We start from the raw sequence: 17,887 nt of genomic DNA, 5'->3' as shown, positions 1-17,887 counted from the left end.
AAAGCATCCTGAACTTGTCTTTGTCCAGGAATTTGTTTAGGGCCCTTAGGTCTACGATGGGACAGAATCTCCCTGTTTCCTTGGGCACAACAACTCCCCGGAATAGAATCCTTTCATCCCCTGGTGGAATGGGTTTGGGCCGCATTAGCCTATAGAAGGGCAGAGATTTCCTCTACAATTACTTGCTTGTGCTGAGAGCTAATGAATGATGCTCTCAGTGGACAATTTGGTGGTGTGACACCAATGAAGTGCATAACCAAGATGGACTATTTGAAGAACCCACCAGTCTGAAGTTAAGTTACAAGGGGCCACCTTTGATGGAAAAAATTGAGCCTCTCCCTCACCAGGTCCCATGATGGTTACTTGGACTGTGGCTGTGCTCTCCTGGAGCAAGTCAAAAGCCCGGCCCCTGCTTTGACTGGGGAGCCGGCTGGGGCTTCTTAGTGCGGGACTGACAAGAGCTCTGGGACTGGGGCTGCTGGGCAGAGTAAGAAGGCAGCAAAAACCTACGCCTTTCAGAGTAGTAGGTCCATCACCTAGACAAACTCGAAAATCTCCTGGCTGAGGCTGCCGAGAGGAGTCTGGGTGGTATCTGTGTGCTTCTTTATTAGGTCAGCTACTTCCTCCACCTTGCCCCCAAAAGATAATCTCTTTGGCAAGGTACATCTGCTAATCTCTCCAGCAGAGAGTTTGGATGCAATGTCAAGTGTCCTAAGAGAAAAAAACAACAATAAATTAAAGACAAAATGAAAAAATGAGGGGCTCTGTCAGATGACTTCACCCCAGCGGCATAGCCAGACCTCGGCGGGAGGGGGGGGGGGGGGGGGGCAGAGTCCAAAGTGTGTGTGTGTGGGGGCACATTTTAGCATGCCTCCCCCAGCCGCTACCCCCTCCCCCCGCTGAAGCGTTTATCTGTCCCACACTTGCTTCCTCTCCTGTTTTCAGTGCGCCGTGCACTGCATGCTCAGTTTCTTTAAAACGAGAGCATGCACGGCATGACTGAAAATAGGAGAGGAGGCAAATGCAAGACCAGTGCAGGACAGATAAACGTTTCAGCTGGCGGGGGTTGGGGTTCCCTGCCAGCCAAACCGGGGACCCCAGAGCCAATTTTGGGGGGGGGGCCCAGGCCCCCCATAGCTATGCCACTGCTTCACCTACATGTGACAATGCAATTGGCCTGCTTGTCTCTGGAGTGATACTTTGTTCCTTCAATGACAATTTTATAAACTCTGTTGTCATTACTCAGGTTCTTTAATTCTGTAATTACATGTTTATCAGAAACTATTCAGTGCCACATATATGCAATATAGGGAAAATCAGGAGGGGGGGGGGACCTTTCCCACCACAGATAATTCAGTAGTATGGCAAAAGTTTGAGAATTGTTTGAACGTCAAGTTCAACTGATATGAATCTTACCAGCTACCTCTGTCTCATTAAATTCACCCTGCATGGCTCTACAGATCTGGAAATAAATCAAACTATACAAATTATGATAAGCACCAGAGAAACAGAGCAGAAGTTTTATCCTCAAATTTATTATATAAAAAATTTCCACATAACAATGCAGCGGGGTAGCCCAGCAGCAGGAATAGGGCAGGAGATTCTTATTACCACTCTCAAATCATCCTTCCAAAGTTAAACTAATATATGGAAAAAAGTGGAAAAACATCAAAACTACTATTAAAGAATAACGCTCCCTCATGTAAAATAAAGGAAAATTAAAGTAACTTTTAGTAGATTTGATGGGTCCTTGTTACTTTGCCTTTGGATTGACAGGTATAGGGACAATTTATTTGCCAGCAAGCAGGGGATTTCTCAGCACTACGATGACAGAGTCCCCTCGGAGGAACATCTTGGAGATGTAACGATCCTTGTTGACAGGTTTGGATTTCTTCTTCCCCTTTCCACTCTTTGGGACTTCTGTCCACATTTCCTTCACGTTCTCCAGCACCATGTTACAGTGCCTGAAAGAGAAAGCAGAGTTACTTACCAGTGAAAGGGAGGTTCTCTGTGGACAACTGGGAAAGGCAACATGACTGAGCAAGGTCATTCCAGGCTGGTCACTCACTAGATTGAGCTAAGCTCAGAGAAGTGGTAGAACCCTTGGTGAATATATGCAAGAATCACATTATTAGGGCCCTCCCTCTCTCCCCCTCACTGTAGACCAATGATATAACAGTGCTGAAACTTAGCAAAGAGGGCAGGGTAGTATGGCCGCAGTCTCCTGCTATCTCCTTACTGGAAATTAACTCCACTTTCTCCATGGATAAACGGGGGAGATGCAGCCAAAACTATGTAACTCCTGGGTGGTTGGAAAGGAGTGGAGATCAACCAAAGAGGTTATGCAAAATGGACTGTCCAAATGCCATCCTGATATTACAAGGTGTTTTTCAGGCATTAATGTTTTGGGAAAGCATGGTGAGCAGGGACTGTCTCGTAAGAGTTTAGTGCACGGAATCACATACATCTAGTAGCACCATAGATATAAATAGTAACAGCAATAGTAGAAAACCAATTTGCAGCTTCAAAGATGTCATTTATGGAGCATTTCTGAGGTTGCTGTAGTGTAGATCCTGTTTTTGCACAATGTGCCCTGGTAAAGGCAGGTTAGCCTTGTATCAGAAATTGATAAAGGCCAATACCCAACTGGAAACGGTATGCTTGGTGACCCACACCGTGGACTGCTTTGGATTAAAAGGAAACAGGTAGCTAAAGAACAGCATGTCTGCAATCCGAGTCCAGGGTTTTCTCAGCCAAGCAGAACAGGCGGAGGGTTTTTTTTTTGGAGCTTGCTATGCTGGGAGTGCTGCCAGTGCAACACAGAAAGCCTGGAATGGTCAGAAATCACAATAGAATGTGCTCTGGACTTACAAGCCACAAGCATCCAGAGAATTGGCAAAAGTTTAAAAGTGGAAAATCTATCTACAAGGCTTTACTGAGACCGAGTCAGCACGGCTTTTGTGTGGGGAAATCTTGCCTGACCAATTTACTTCAATTCTTTGAAGGAGTAAACAAACATGTGGACAAAGGGGAGCCGGTTGATATTGTGTATCTGGATTTTCAAAAGGCGTTTGACAAGGTACCTCATGAAAGGCTACAGAGGAAATTGGAGGGTCATGGGATAGGAGGAAATGTCCTATTGTGGATTAAAAACTGGTTGAAGGATAGGAAACAGAGAGTGGGGTTAAATGGGCAGTATTCACAATGGAGAAGGGTAGTTAGTGGGGTTCCCCAGGGGTCTGTGCTAGGACCGCTGCTTTTAATATATTTATAAATGATTTAGAGATGGGAGTAACTAGCGAGGTAATTAAATTTGCTGATGACACAAAGTTATTCAAAGTCGTTAACTCGCGACAGGATTGTGAAAAATTACAAGAGGACCTTACGAGACTGGGAGACTGGGCAGCTAAATGGCAGATGACGTTTAATGTGAGCAAGTGCAAGGTGATGCATGTGGGAAAAAAGAACCCGAATTATAGCTACGTCATGCAAGGTTCCACGTTAGGAGTTACGGACCAAGAAAGGGATCTGGGTGTCGTCCTCGTCGTCGATAACACGCTGAAACCTTCTGCTCAGTGTGCTGCTGCGGCTAGGAAAGCGAATAGAATGTTGGGTATTATTAGGAAAGGTATGGAAAACAGGTGTGAGGATGTTATAATGCCGTTGTATCGCTCCATCGCTTGAGTACTGTGTTCAATTCTGGTCGCCGCATCTCAAGAAAGATATAGTAGAATTGGAAAAGGTGCAGCGAAGGGCGACTAAAATGATAGCGGGGATGGGACGACTTCCCTATGAAGAAAGACTAAGGAGGCTAGGGCTATTCAGCTTGGAGAAGAGACAGCTGAGGAGAGACCTGATTCTGAAGCCTGCACCGCCTTTGCTCGGGAAGAAACACATAGCCCGAGGCTGTGTCGAACCTGGCCCCCAAATATTCTAGAGATTGCGAGGGAGTCAGGTAACTTTTGGCCATATTGACGACCCAGCCCAGAGATTGAAGGACTGAAAACACTCTGGCTGTAGCTAGATGACTCTCTTTTTCTGAGTCTGCTCTGATGAGCCAGTCGTCTAGGTACGGGTGAACTTGGATACCCTCTCGCCTGAGAAAGGCAGCTACTACCACCATTACCTTGGAGAAGGTTCGGGGAGCTGTGGCGAGGCCAAAAGCCAAGGCCCAAAACTGGAAATGTTTTCCCAACACCGCAAACCACAGAAACTTCTGGTGCGGGGGCCAAATTGGTATGTGCAAGTAAGCTTCTTTCAGGTCCAGAGACGTGAGAAACTCTCCTGGCTGTACCGCCGCAATGACGGAGCGCAGGGTTTCCATTTGAAAATGCTGCACTCTTAAGGACTTGTTTAGCTCTTTTAAGTCCAGGATCGGGTGAAAAGACCCGCCTTTTCGTGGCACCACAAAGTAAATGGAGTAGCGGCCTAGACCTTGTTCGGTGGGAGGCACCGGGGTCACAGCCTCTATCTGGCTCAGACTGTACAAAGTCTCCTCTACCACCGCCCGTTTGGCGGCAGAACCGCATCGGGACTCCACAAACACGTCTCTCACCGGGGCATCGAATTCTATTCGGTATCCGTCTCTGATCAGGTCCAAGACCCACTGATCTGCGGAGATCTGTGCCCACTCCTCGAAAAAGAGGGAAAGTCTTCCTCCGATGACCAGAAACGAGGAGGGGGCCGGCGCACCATCATTGAGAGGGTCGCCCCTGAACTCCAGGCCTTGAACCGGCAGCTGCGGAACGTTTGTCCGAGCGAAAGAAGTTTCTCTGCTGAAAGCGGGCACGCGAAGTGAACCCAGCAGCACGCCCCGGCCGGTACCTTCTAGCTTCACAGAAGCGAGGTCTGTAAGAGGAGCGGACCGCCTGACCCTTAGAGGAAGGCTTCGGCCTATCTTCGGGCAAGTGCTGAGGTTTGGAATCCCCCAGGCCTTTAACAATGTTTTCCAGCTCCTCACCAAACAGGAGAAGGCCTTGAAAGGGCAACTTCACCAACCTTTGCTTAGAGGCCATGTCTGCCGCCCAATGTCGTAGCCAAAGAGTGCAGCGAGCCGCCACTGCTACTGCCATTTGTTTAGCCGAAACTCTGACCATATCATAAAGGGCGTCAGCCAAAAAGAACAAGGCTGACTCCATCCGCGGAGCCACTTCAGATAAGGTCTCCGCTCCATCACCAGGCTGTTCCACTGCCTGCTGTAACCAAGCCAGGCAGGCTCTAGCAGCATAACAACTGCATGCAGATGCCCGAACAGTGAGACCTGCCAAATCAAAGGACCGCTTCAGAGCTGAATCAAGCCTGCGGTCTTGAATATCCTTCAAGGCAACACCTCCTTCAACAGGGAGGGTAGTTCTCTTTGTCACAGCCGTGACCAGGGCATCCACTTTAGACATTGCAAAGCGAGCCAAATGTTCCTCACTCAGAGGGTATAATTGCCCCATAGCCCTGGCAACCTTCAAAGGTCCCTCGGGGTCAGCCCATTGAGCTGAAAGAAGCTCCTGGATGGAGACATGCAAAGGAAAGGCTCGAGCAGGCTTTCTGGTACTAGCCATCCTTGGATTAAAAGAGGAGGCTGTGCCACTCCCAGGATCTTCAATCGAGAGGGCTTGTAAGGCATCTGAAATAAGCGCTGGCAGCTCCTCGCGATGGAAAATCCTCACCGCAGACGGATCATCAAGCTCCTGTGGCAATTCTGCACCTGACTCTGGCTCCTCAGCCCAAGAAGTTCTGACAGACCCCTCAGAATCCTCATAGCCCGACCACAGGGGGGAGCGCCACACTCAGAAGGGGAATTAGCCCTTCTGCGTTTATCAGGAGGATAAGAAACAGGCAAAGCCAACTCCAAAAGGCCAGGATCCACCGGGGGGGGGGGGGGGGGGGGGGGGGGGGGGGGGGCAGGTAGAGGGTCCGAAGATCCCTGTGGAAGAGCTCTTTTAAGCATGTACGCCCTATGCAGCATTAAAACAAAATCAGGGGAGAAAACCGCTCCCTGACCGCCCGGATCCTGCCCAGGGCTATCAGCTCTATTATTAGCCTCACTCAGAGGACCCCCCCCCCCCCGGATTCAGGGCTCTCCGTCGCAACGAAGGCCGCGCCATGTGGAAAATCCAAAATGGCGTCCGCTGCCAGCTCAGAGCGCAAAAGATCGCCGCTCGCCATGCTTGGGCCGGCTCTACCGTCTGTACAGCACGAATTACAGAGCCCTGCTGCTGATTTGCGCTTGCCACATTTAGAACAGCGCTTTACAGTCTCCGCAGCCATCGCCAAAAACGGCGGTAAAATTCAAAAATGGCAGTTTGTGCCAAAAACGTCCCGATCGCGGGCCCACTCCGGAGGAGTCAGAAAACATTCTTACCTCACTAGACCAAGTATCACAGCTCCGGTCCTGCAGAAGAATCTCAAGAAAAAAACCTCTTTTCCAAGATCGCTGCGCTAAAGCACGACGCGACTTTAATTATTTATTTTTTAACACTGTGAGGAAAGCAGAGGCAAAAGAGGTAAATAAAAACACTCCGGAGGCTCAGATAAGTGTAAAGGCAGGGAAAGGCGAACCAATGTGCCTGCATCCACTGAGTGGGAAAGGACAGGGAAAAGCAAGCTAATATGTCCACATCCACGGGGGCATGGGTAAGGCAGAGAAAGGGCTGACCTATGTGCCTTCAAAGTGAAGCTGCTATAGCTTCTAACACCACGGCTAACAACTGGCAAACCAGGAGCCACCCCCAGGCAGATTTTTGATGGAGCTCGAAGAAGCTTCAGCCACCCTGCTTGGGGAGATAGAGAATACTGAAGAGGCAGTGGAGCTAGCTGGCCATGAGGCACTGTGAAAAGTTGAGTGCTCTCTATCTCCCCCTGCTGGTTGATGGACACAACCCATACGTAATGGCTTCATCTGCTTGATGACAAGGAAAAATCCCTTATTTTTAATAATCGTTTTGCTATTGTTTTCAATAGCATTTCCTATTGTCTTGGGTGAACCAGTGTGCTGGCAATCTCCACCTACTGGCTTCAGTCCATATAACGGGCTAGATAGGCTCACCCCATCTCCTGTTTTATCTAAACTCCTAGGTAAAAAGGGTGGAGGAAGTGTGGGTGTAAGGAAGAGGGGAAAAAAAGGTTGGTAAGGGGGGCATACATGGAAGAGTGGGGAAGGGAAAATAGAGCACATGGGATAGAATAGGATGGAGAGGGGGACACGCTGGTCATGCATATGTGTATCTTAATTCTGTATTTAGCAGAGTACTGAAGAAAATGATTTATGTTACTTTTACTACTATTTTTACTGCTTATAGAATCTGGCTTTCTTGGGAGGGGGTTCAAGGTGACTGCAGCACAGCAAGGGCAAGGCGGGCTGGGACGGAAGAGATTATTTGAGGTGGGGACGGGCTACATTACTATCCCAATGCAACTCTCTACTCCATAGTGAAGTACAAGCGTTGAGCCTCCGGAAGAAGGGGGCCTTTAAGCGAGAGAGCTGCCCAGCTAGAGTGTGCCAGGCTGGCAGAAGCGACTGGGCTGCTGACCCAGCAGCTAGTAGAAGTGCAAGATGACATGTGCAGAGTCTGTCAGTGTGCAAGAGTACTGAGAACAGATGGCAATGCTGGAGCATAGAGTCCAAACACGGCAAGGCCAGCTAGTACAGAGGCAGGACTAGTTGACCCAGATGGAAGTCTCCACAGGTGAGACTTTGAAAGAGTAGGAGAATATGGCTACCTAGCTCAAAAAGGCTTCTCTGTCAAGAGCTGCTTTGGAGAGATGTCAGCATACAAGGGAGAAAAAGCTGAAGAAAGCCATGAGGACAGTGAAAGAGAAACAGCAGATACAAGGTGCTCATGTAGTGCTGGAGGAGTGGCCTAGTGGTTAGGGTGGTGGACTTTGGTCCTGAGGAACTGAGTTCGATTCCCACTTCAGCACAGGCAGCTCCTTGTGACTCTGGGCAAGTCACTTAACCCTCCATTGCCCCAGGTACAAATAAGTACCTGTATAAAATATGTAAGCCGCATTGAGCCTGCCATGAGTGGGAAAGCGCGGGGTACAAATGTAACTAAAAAAAAAAAAAAAAAAAGGGAGATGTCTCTTCAAGTAGAAGATTTAAGGAAACAACTGGAGGAAGAGTCGGGATCACAAGAGGTCTGGTGGAAGCCTTACAGATTGCTAGCTGAGTCCAAGTGGGCTCAAGAGGCCAGAGTGCTCTAGTCCATGCGATTTCTGAAGTGGTTCAGCAGTGAACCTAGAGTGTGACTGGTATCAGAGGTGCCAAACTGGGCAGAGAATGGCCTGTCCTATACTGAGAAGGAGGGCCAGTCCAGTCACCAGGAACATGGAAGTGTCAAGTGACTTGCTGCAGGTATACGAGGAAGCCACTATAAAGCCGCTGAAAGATATAAAAAAGTGAAGTTCTCAGAAAATGAGCAAACCATGAGTTCTGTCTTAGGATTCACCCTGAACTTGGGGGTGAGGATGCAGTCAGAGGAGGCAGAGCTGTTGGTGAACTCATGAACTGTGACAGTACTACTTTGCCTGTGGAGTGTGAAGTCTCCCAACCAGTGTTGAGCAGCCCAGAAGAGGGCGCAAGAGTAAGTAAGGAAGATGAAGATGCTAAAATGGAAAGTGGTACGCTGCCTGTAGGCAAAACTTCAACTCCCTGAGGAAGACAGGGTGAGGCCAGAGGCCTATGACTGGACTCTTCAGTGATTCAATGGGACAGGATGATCCAGGACAACGATCCATCTATCCTACAGTGCAGTTCCTACAGCAAGAATAAAGGTGTGGGCTTGGAAGGAGCTGAAACATCTCAGACTGGAACTCCTCAGGAAAAGACTTGACGGTGTGATCTAAGAGGGTCCCGTTGGGTAGGAGCCAGAGACTCTTGGAGATGCAGTTGCCTGAAGATGTGGTGCCAATATGGAACACAGATGGTCAAGCTTAGATACAGATGGCAAGCAGCGGTGTCCTTGTGCCCAAGATCTGGCTAAATGCAGCCACTGTGTGTGACGGGGCCCAATGGTTGCTCTGTTTACTGTGCCCCATCTACGTTATGCTGATGAGAGCATTACCATCAAGGGTGGGAGTCTGGGTTTGGCCCAAGGGCAGGTTGGAGTACCCTGGGTGTCCATGGGAGTCCTGGATGTCCTAGCAGATGATAGCACTCAGCCCTTATAGTTGAGGTGGTCCCAAATAGTGCAAGCACTCTACCTGTAAAGGCTAAGCTGAGGGGGAAGGTGGTAAATGGATAGGATCACTTCCTCACTGAGGCTGAGAGTGAGCCACCTTAGGGTACTTGGAGTTATGCTTGACGAGTCAGAAGGGCAGGGCTCAGGCAGGGAGGTAGAACAGATCATAGAGGCCCCGAGGCAAGTTGTCTCCAAGGGAGTACCGAGAGTGACCTGAGTCAAGAAGCCTCAAGGGTGCAGCCCTGAGACAGGACCTCCCAGAAAATGAGAGAGAGAGAGGAAAGAAGAGTAGCCTAAGCGTAAGTTTCCCTTGGGTAGGAAACTAAGTAGTCTTCAGGAGTTGATTTATATATATATATATATATATATATATGGAAAAACTGCCAAGGTATGAGAACACCCTGCAAAATATTTCTAAAGCGAAGATACTTACCTGTAGCAGGTATTCTCTGAGGACAGCAGGCTGATCATTCTCACAAGTGAATCGATGATCCACGTCAGCCTGGGAACTGGAATTATGCATAGCAAAGAAAAAAAAGCTTTGCTAGAGCCTTCTGGCATGCATACAGTGCAACACTGCACACACATGGAGTGCCTTCCCGCCCATTGTGCTCCTCAGTTAATTCCAAAAGCATAAATGAAAGAAAAGAGGTAGGCGGAATTGTGAGAATGATCAGCCTGCTTTCCTCGGAGAATATCTGCTACAGGTATCTTCGCTTTCTCCGAGGACAAGCAGGCTGAGTTATTCTCACAAGTAGGGTATCCCTAGAATACAGGCTCACCCAACACAACAAACATTAGTCAATTGGGCCTCACAGCCAGGAACAGAACAAAATGGGCCAAAGGGGGTGGAGTTGGATTCTAAACCCCAAACAGATTCTGCAACACTGATTGACCGAACTGGCTGTTGCACCAGGTATCTTACTCAACGCAGTAATGAGATGTGAATTTGTGGACCCAAGACCATGTCGCAGCTTTGCAATTTTCTTCAGTGGAGGCTGACTTCAAGTGAGCCGCTGACGCCGCCATGGCTCTGACATTATGAGCCATGACATGACCTGCCAGAGTCAGTCCAGCTTGGGCATAAGCAAAGGAAATGCAGTCTGCTAGCCAACTGGAAATGGTGTGTTTACCGATGGCGACTCCCCTCCTGTTGGGATCAAAGGATACAAACAACTGGGCAGACTGTCTGAAGGTCTTTGTCCGCTCCATGGAAAAGGCAAACACTCTCTTGCAGTACAAGGTGTGAAAGCTGCTTTCGCCAGGGTGGGCATGAGGATGGGGGGAAAGATGTTGGCAAGACAATTAACTGGTTCAGATGGAACTCTGACACCACATTCGATAGAAACCTGGGGTGCACACGGAGGACTACTCTGTTGTGATGAAACTTAGTATAAGGTGCATCCACTACTAAGGCCTGAAGCTCACTGACCCTAAGAGCTGAAGTAACAGCCACCAAGAAAATGACCTTCCAGGTCAAGTACTTCAGATGGCAGGAGTTCAGTGGCTCAAAAGGAGCTTTCTTCAGCTGGGTGAGAACGACGTTGAGATCCCATGACACTGGCGGAGGTTTGACAGGGGGCTTACCTTCTACATCAGCATGTAGAAAGTAAGCCTAATTGCACTAAGGTGAACCCTTACGAAGTTGGTCTTGAGACCAGACTCTGACAAGTGTAGAAGTAATTCAAGCAGGGTCTGTGTAGGACAAGAGAGAGGATCTAGGGCCTTGCTGTCACACCAGACGGCAAACCTCCTCCATTTGAAAGAGTAACACCTCTTAGTGGAAACTTTCCTGGCAGCAAGCAAGACCCGGGAGACACCCTCCGAAAGACCCAAGGAAGCAAATTCTAGGCTCTCAACAACCAGGCCCTGAGAGCCAGAGACTGGAGGTTGGGATGTAGCAGCGACCCCTTGTTCTGAGTGATGAGGGTTGGAAAACACTCCAATCTCCACGGTCCTTCGGAGGATAATTCCAGAAGAAGAAGGAATCAAATCTGACGCGGCCAATAAGGTGCAATCAGAATCATAGTTCCGCGATCTTGCTTGAGTTTCAACAAAGTCTTTCCCACCAGAGGTATCGGAGAATATGCTTACAGAAGGCCTGTTCTCCAATGAAGGAGAAAGGCATCTGGCGCTAGTCTGTCGTGGGCCTGAAGCCTGGAACAGAACTGAGGGACTTTGTGATTGAGTGGAGTGGCAAAAAGATCCACCGAGGGGGTGCCCCACGCTCAGAAGATCTTGCAGACTACGCCCATGTTCAGAGACCACTCGTGAGGTTGCTCAGTCTTTCAGCCAGGCTGTTGTTTACACCTGCCAGATAAATGGCTTGTAGATACATGCCCTGATGGCGTGCCCAGAGCCACATCTGGACGGCTTCCTGACACAAGGGGTGAGAACCAGTGCCCCCTGCTTGTTGGTGTAGTACATTGCAACCTGGTTGTCTGTTTGAATTAGGATAATTTGGTCAGACAGCCGATCTCTGAAAGCCTTTAGAGCATTCCAGATCGCTCAAAGCTCCAGAAGGTTGATCTAAAGACCTGTTTCCTGGGGGGACGACCAGGCTCCTTGAGTGTGAAGTCCATCTACATGGGCTCCCCACCCCAAGAGTGATGCATCTGTCATCAGCAGTTTTTGAGGCTGAGGAATTTGCAATGGAAGTCTCAAGGTCAGATTGGACCGAACTGTCCACCACTGAAGAGAGCGTACAAGCTCTGGGGACACTCAGATGACATCTTCTAGACTCCCCATGGCTTGATACCACTGAGAAGCCAGGGTCCATTGAGATCTCCTGTGAAGGTGAGCCATGGGTGTAACATACACTGTGGAAGCCATGTGGCCCAAAAATCTCAACATCTGCCGAGCTGTAACCCGCTGTGAGGTCCGAAACTTGGACAAAGGGACAAAAGATTGTCTGCACACGTCTCCAAAGGATAATCTTGAACTGTGAGTCGAGAAGGCTTCTATGAATTCCAATTGTTGGACGGGAAGGAGATGGGACTGGGGTAGTTTATTACAAACCCTAGTAGCTCAAATACCTGAATAGTCTTCCGCATGGACTCCCGAGCACCTTCCTCCAAGATGCTCTTCACCAGCCAAACGTCGAGATAAGGGAACACATGCACTCCCAGTCTGCGCATCGATGTTGCAACTACTGCTAGACATTTGATAAAAACCCTGGGAGCTGACACGAGGCCAAAAGGCAGTACGCAGTACTGAAAATGATGTGTTCCCAGCCAAAATCTAAGATACTTCCTGTGAGCTGGAAGTATCGAGATGTATGTGTAAGCATCCTTCAAGTCCATAGAGCATAGCCAATCGTTTTTCTGAATCATGGGAAGAAGGGTACCCAGGGAAACCATCCTGAACTTTTCTCAGAATAGAAATTTGTTCAGGGCCCTCAGGTCTAGGATGGGACGCATCCCCCCTGTCTTTTTCTGCACAAAGAAGTACCTGGAATAGAATTCCTGCCCTTCTTCCCCTGGTGGAACAGGTTCGACCGCATGGGCCTTTAGAAGGGAAGAGAGTTCCTCTGCAAGTACCTGCTTGTGTTGAGAGCTGAATGAATGAGCTCTTGGTGGGCAATTTGGAGGTTTGGATTCCAGATTGAGGATGTATCCTAAACGGACTATTTGAAGAACCCACCAGTCAGAGGTTATTAGAGGCCACCTTTGGTGAAAACACTTTAAACCTCCCCCCAACCGGTAAGTCGCCCGGCACAGACACTTTTATGGTGGCTATGCTCTGCTGGAGCCAGTCAAAAGCCCGTCTCTTGCTTTTGCTGGAAAGCAGCAGGGGCCTTAGGCGCATGCTGTTGACAAGAATGAGCACACTGGGGAGTAGCCTGAGTAGGCTGGCGAGCCGCCGGAGCATACCTATGCCTAGAGAAGGGGTAAGAAGTACTCTGGGACCCACCAAAACACTTCCTAGATGATGAGGTGGTCGCAGAAGGCGCCCGGCGGGAGAGAGAAGACATAGCATCAGTATGCTTCTTGATCTGGTCAACCAGTTCTTCGACGTTCTCTCCAAAAAGATTATCTCCCCTGCATGGGGCATTCGCCATTCTCTGCTGGACCGAATGGTCCAGGTCAGAGACACGCAGCCATGAGAGTCTATGCATCGCTATATCCTGAGCAGAGATTCTGGATGCCATGTCAAAAGTGTCGTAAGTGCCCCTGGCCAAGAACTTGCGACACACCTTCTGCTGCTTGACCAGCTGGCAAAAAGGCTTGGCGTACTCCGGAGGGAGTGCATCAACCAAGTCAGACAGCTTCCTCACCGAGTTCTGCAAGTAGGCACTTGTGAAGAACTGGTATGACTGAATTTGGGTGATGAGCATTGCGGCCCAATACATTTTTCTCACAAAAGAGTCCAAGGTCCTAGCTTCTCTGGCTGGGGGAGCCGAAGTATAGTCCCTAGTACTCTTGGCTCTCTTGAGAGCGACATCCACCACCATGGAGTTGTGGGGAAACTGAGACCTCGCCAACCCTGGTTCCCCATGGATCTGATACTGGGTGTCAATTTTCTTGAGGACCACAGGGACAGAGGGGACGCCCAGTTCCGCATGAGGACTGCCTTTAGTACATCATGCAGAGGAGCAGTCACAGTCTCCTTAGGTGTAGAGGTGTAGTCCAGGACCTCGAGCATCTAAGCCCTGGGCTCATCCTCCACTTCTACTGGGAAGGGTATGGCCTCAGCCATTTCCTGCACGAGGTGAAAGAGAGGCTCTCAGGTGGCGATAGCCTTCTCTCAGGTGGAGGGAAAGGTTCTGAAGGAATCCCATAGGATTAATCGGGGGAAAAAAACTTGGGATCCTCTTCAGACTCCCACGAGCAGTCCTCCTCTGTGTCAGATAGTACTTCCCTAAGGGATGTCCAAGACCGTGCCCTTCTCGACTTCGAGGAACCATGGCCTCGAGAATGGCGTCGAGGAGTCGGTTCTTGCCTCAACTCTGGTAAAGTTCCCTCCACCAACACTGAAGGAGAACTGGCCTGGGTTGCAGTTGACACTGGGACCGCAAGTGGTGAGTGCCAGAAGCCGCACTGCGGGCCATGCCGGGCCGCAGCGGAAGGCATGGTAGGCGCAGGCACCCCCTATGCACATTGCTGAATAAAGGCCTCAAAAAGCTCCGGAAGCAAGGCCTGAAGCAGCTCGTCAAGAGCCGCAATTGGTAAAGGCTGCGGGGCAGGTGCGGGCTCAGGATCTCGGCTGCTGGGAGACAGGCACGCCAGCACCTCTTGAATGGAAGGGGAGCACTCCTCCCAGTGCCGACGCTTCTCGGGAGCCTGATCCCTTGACATCCTGGAGCTCTCGGCACCATGCGTCAAAAGAGATCGGTGTCGGTGCTTCTTGGCAATGAGCTCCCCAGCCTGATAGGCTGACATCCATTATCACCAGACACCAAAAAGGAAGAGCCAGTGGCATCCCCTGCCGCAGCATGTTGTCAGAAAGCCACCAATCCATACTGCGCTGGGCCGCAGGAAGCCACCTTAGTCTGCGTTGGTATTCCTGGGAAATCTGAGACCATTGCTGAAGCAGAGCACGCTGCAGTGGCCTCATGTGACGCGCTCGCCCAGGGAACCACCTCTATGGTGGCCGTCATCGATCCAGGAGCTGAACAAAGTCCGAAGCTCGAGGGCGAGGCATCCGCAGGAGCCGGCGGACCTGATTCTGAAGCTGGAGACGCCTGTTGTCGGGAAGAAAAACGAACCCCAAAGCCATGTCGAACTGGACCCCCAAATACTCGAGAGACTGAGAGGGGGTCAGGTGACTTTTGGGCATATGACTACCCAGCCCAGAGTCTGAAGAACTGAAACAACTCTGGCTGTGGCAAGTCGGCTTTCGTCTGCCAAATCCGCTCTGATGAGCCAGTCGTCGAGATAAGGGTGAACTCTGATACCCTCTCGCCTGAGAAAGGCAGCCACCACTACCATCACCTTGGAAAAAGTCAGAGGGGCAGTTGCCAGGCCGAGAGGCAAAGTGCGAAACTGGAAAAGTTGGCTCAATATCGCAAACCGGAGAAACCGCCGATGCGGCGGCCAGATGGGAAAATGCAAATACGCTTCCTTGACGTCCAAAGATGTGAGAAACTCTCTTGGCTGTACTGCCGCAATGACGGAGCGCAGGGTCTCCATGCGGCAGTGTCGCTCCATGCGGCAGTGTCGCACGCCTAAGGCCTCGTTGACTCTGCGTAAGTCGAGGATAGGTCTGAACGACCCGCCTTTTCGAGGCACCACAAAATAGATGGAGTAGCGATCGTAGCCGCGTTCGGCAGGAGGAACCGGAACCACCGCTCTGAGCTTCAGCAACACCTGCAAGGTCTCATATACCGCCACCCGCTTGACGGCAGTGCCGCATCGGGACACCAAAAACGCGTCTCCCACCGGGGCAGTGAATTCTAGTCGGTAACCTTCTCTGATCAGGTCCAGGACCCACTGATCCGAAGTAATCTTGGTCCACTCCTCGAGAAAAAGGGAGAGATGACCCCCTACTGCGGGAACAGACGAGTAGGAACTGGTGCCCATCATTGTGGAGGACGCCCCTAAACTCCTGGGCGTTGTCCAGACGCTGCAGTGCGTTTGTCCAAACTAAAGGAGTTCCTCTGCTAGAAACGGGTACGCTGACCAAACTCCGCAGAGCGCCCCGGGCGATACCTACGAGCTTCGCGAAAACGTGGCCTGGAAGAGGAGGGAAAAGAAGGACTTTTGGAAGAAGGCCTCGGCCTATCCTCAGGCAACCGTTGGGACTTAGAGTCCCCTAGGTCCTTAAACAATCTTCTCCAAATCCTCCCCAAATAAAAGAAGGCCCCGAAAGGGTAACCTCACCAGCCTTTTAGAGGCCATGTCAGCCGCCCAATGCTGGAGCCAAAGAAGGAAGCAGGCAGCAACCGCCACATACATCTGCTTAGCCGAAGCTGTGATCAGATCATAATAGGCATCAGCCAAAAAAAGACAGGGCAGACTCCATATGCGGGCCTACCTCAGCGAGGGAACCCGCTCCATCGGCGGGCTGCTCAACCGCCTGCTGCAACCAGGAAAGACAGGCCCGAGCTGCATAGGAACAGCAAATAGCCGCCTGTAAGGACCCGAGATTTCAAAAGGCCGCTTCAGCGCGGATTCCAGCCGTCAGTCCTGCATAACTTTCAAAGCGACCCCTCCCTCCACCGGGAGAGTAGTCTTTTTTAGTCACAGCCGTGACGCATCCACTTTAGGCATCCCAAAGAGGGCCAACTGACTTTCTCTCAGAGGGTAAAGGTGACACATAGCCCTGGCTACTTTCAAGGGACCACCAGGGTCAGACCACTGAGATGAAATAAGCTCTTGGATGGAAGCATGCATGGGAAAAGCCTGAGAAGGCTTCTTAGTACTAGCCATCCGAGGATTAATAGAAGAGGCAGCGCCCTCGTCAGGATCTTCAATACAAAGGGCCTGTAAGGCATCAGAAATGAGAGCTGGCAGCTCGTGGCGTTGGAAAATCCGAACCGCTTTAGGGTCATCCAACTCCTGTGGCCAACAGCCACCCTTGTCTGGATCATCAGTCCGTGAGGGCCTGCCAGACCCCTCAGACTCCCCGAAACTAGACCACGGGGGAGAACAGGGTGAAGAGTCCCCCTCAGACGGGGAATTCACTCGTCTACGCTTAGCGTCAGCCAAAAGCTCGGGGGAAGAAATAAAGTCTCCAGCAGATGCTGGGCTATCAAGAACTGGAGGCAACCCAGTCTGAAAGGAATTGTCAGGAGCCTCAGGCAGTGCTCTTTTTAACATAAAAGCCTTATGCATCAGCAGCACAAATTCAGGGGAGAAAAACTCACCCTGTGCATCCGCCCCCACACTGGGGGAAGCGGAGGCAATAGTTCCTCTAGAAACCTCGAAACGAGGCGTCCCCCTGCACTCAGACCCCTCCGCAACTGCGAGGGTCGAGTCACGCGGCGCCTCCAAGATGGCGCCCGCTGCCAACTCCGTCTGGCGGGAAGAATCACCGCCCGCCACGCTCGTGCCAGCATTAGCATCTAGGCAGCATGTACTGCAAAGCCTCGCTGCTGATCTGCGTTTCCCACAGTGGGAGCAGATATTAACCCCTTCAGCAGCCATCAAATAAAGAAAATGACGTCCTCGCGCCAAAACTTACCCCGCACAGAGCGCTGTCAGCGGGAACCTCCCCGGAGGAGCTGGGTACCACTCTCACCTCAGGAGACCAAGTCAAACGAGCTTCGGTCAAGCAGCACCGAACCAGAAGCTCTAGAGAAAGCCTCAGAAATCGCCACACTGAGAAAGCGAGACTTTTTTTTTTTTTACTGTGAGGAAAGTTAGAGGCAGGCAGCCACAGAAGAACTCCGGGAGGAGGGGGAATGGGGTAAGGCAGGGAAAGGGAAAACCAAGTATGCCTTTAAAGTGGGCACCACCAGCCACAACACCCCCCGCTCTACTGGCAAAGCACAGGAGCCACCCCAGGCAGAAATCCAGGAGCTGAGAAAGCAACGTCCACACCTGCTGGGAGATAGAGATATACTGAAGGCAGAGGGGGCTGGGCGTCAGAGATATACTGAAGGCAGAGGGGTCTGGGCATCCAGGAACACCATGTGCTTTCAGTGTTCTCTATCTCCACCTGCTGGTAGGCGGATACAACCAATCAGTTAATGGATTCATCTGCTGTTGATGACAAGGAATTGAGAGTTAGGTATGAAACCTCTGAATGGTAAGCTATGGAGTTTATGCTAG

At 50.6% G+C, this 17,887-nt stretch overlaps 1 protein-coding gene across 1 annotated transcript in view; it reads right to left on the bottom strand.

Annotated features, from left to right (window-relative positions):
• Positions 1–1,515: 1,515 nt before the first annotated feature.
• The window catches only part of SNRPD2 (small nuclear ribonucleoprotein D2 polypeptide), a 29,597-nt gene continuing 13,225 nt past the window's right edge, over positions 1,516–17,887 (bottom strand). Inside the window, exon 3 of the mRNA XM_030218596.1 lies at positions 1,516–1,964. Within this exon, the coding sequence (XP_030074456.1) occupies positions 1,790–1,964 (175 nt within the window). The 3' untranslated portion in view covers positions 1,516–1,789. The remainder of the gene's footprint in view (positions 1,965–17,887) is intronic.

Source organism: Microcaecilia unicolor, chromosome 11 (genome assembly GCF_901765095.1).
Source record: "Microcaecilia unicolor chromosome 11, aMicUni1.1, whole genome shotgun sequence".
NCBI lineage: Eukaryota > Metazoa > Chordata > Amphibia > Gymnophiona > Siphonopidae > Microcaecilia > Microcaecilia unicolor.
This window is presented reverse-complemented; position numbering and strand designations above follow the sequence as displayed.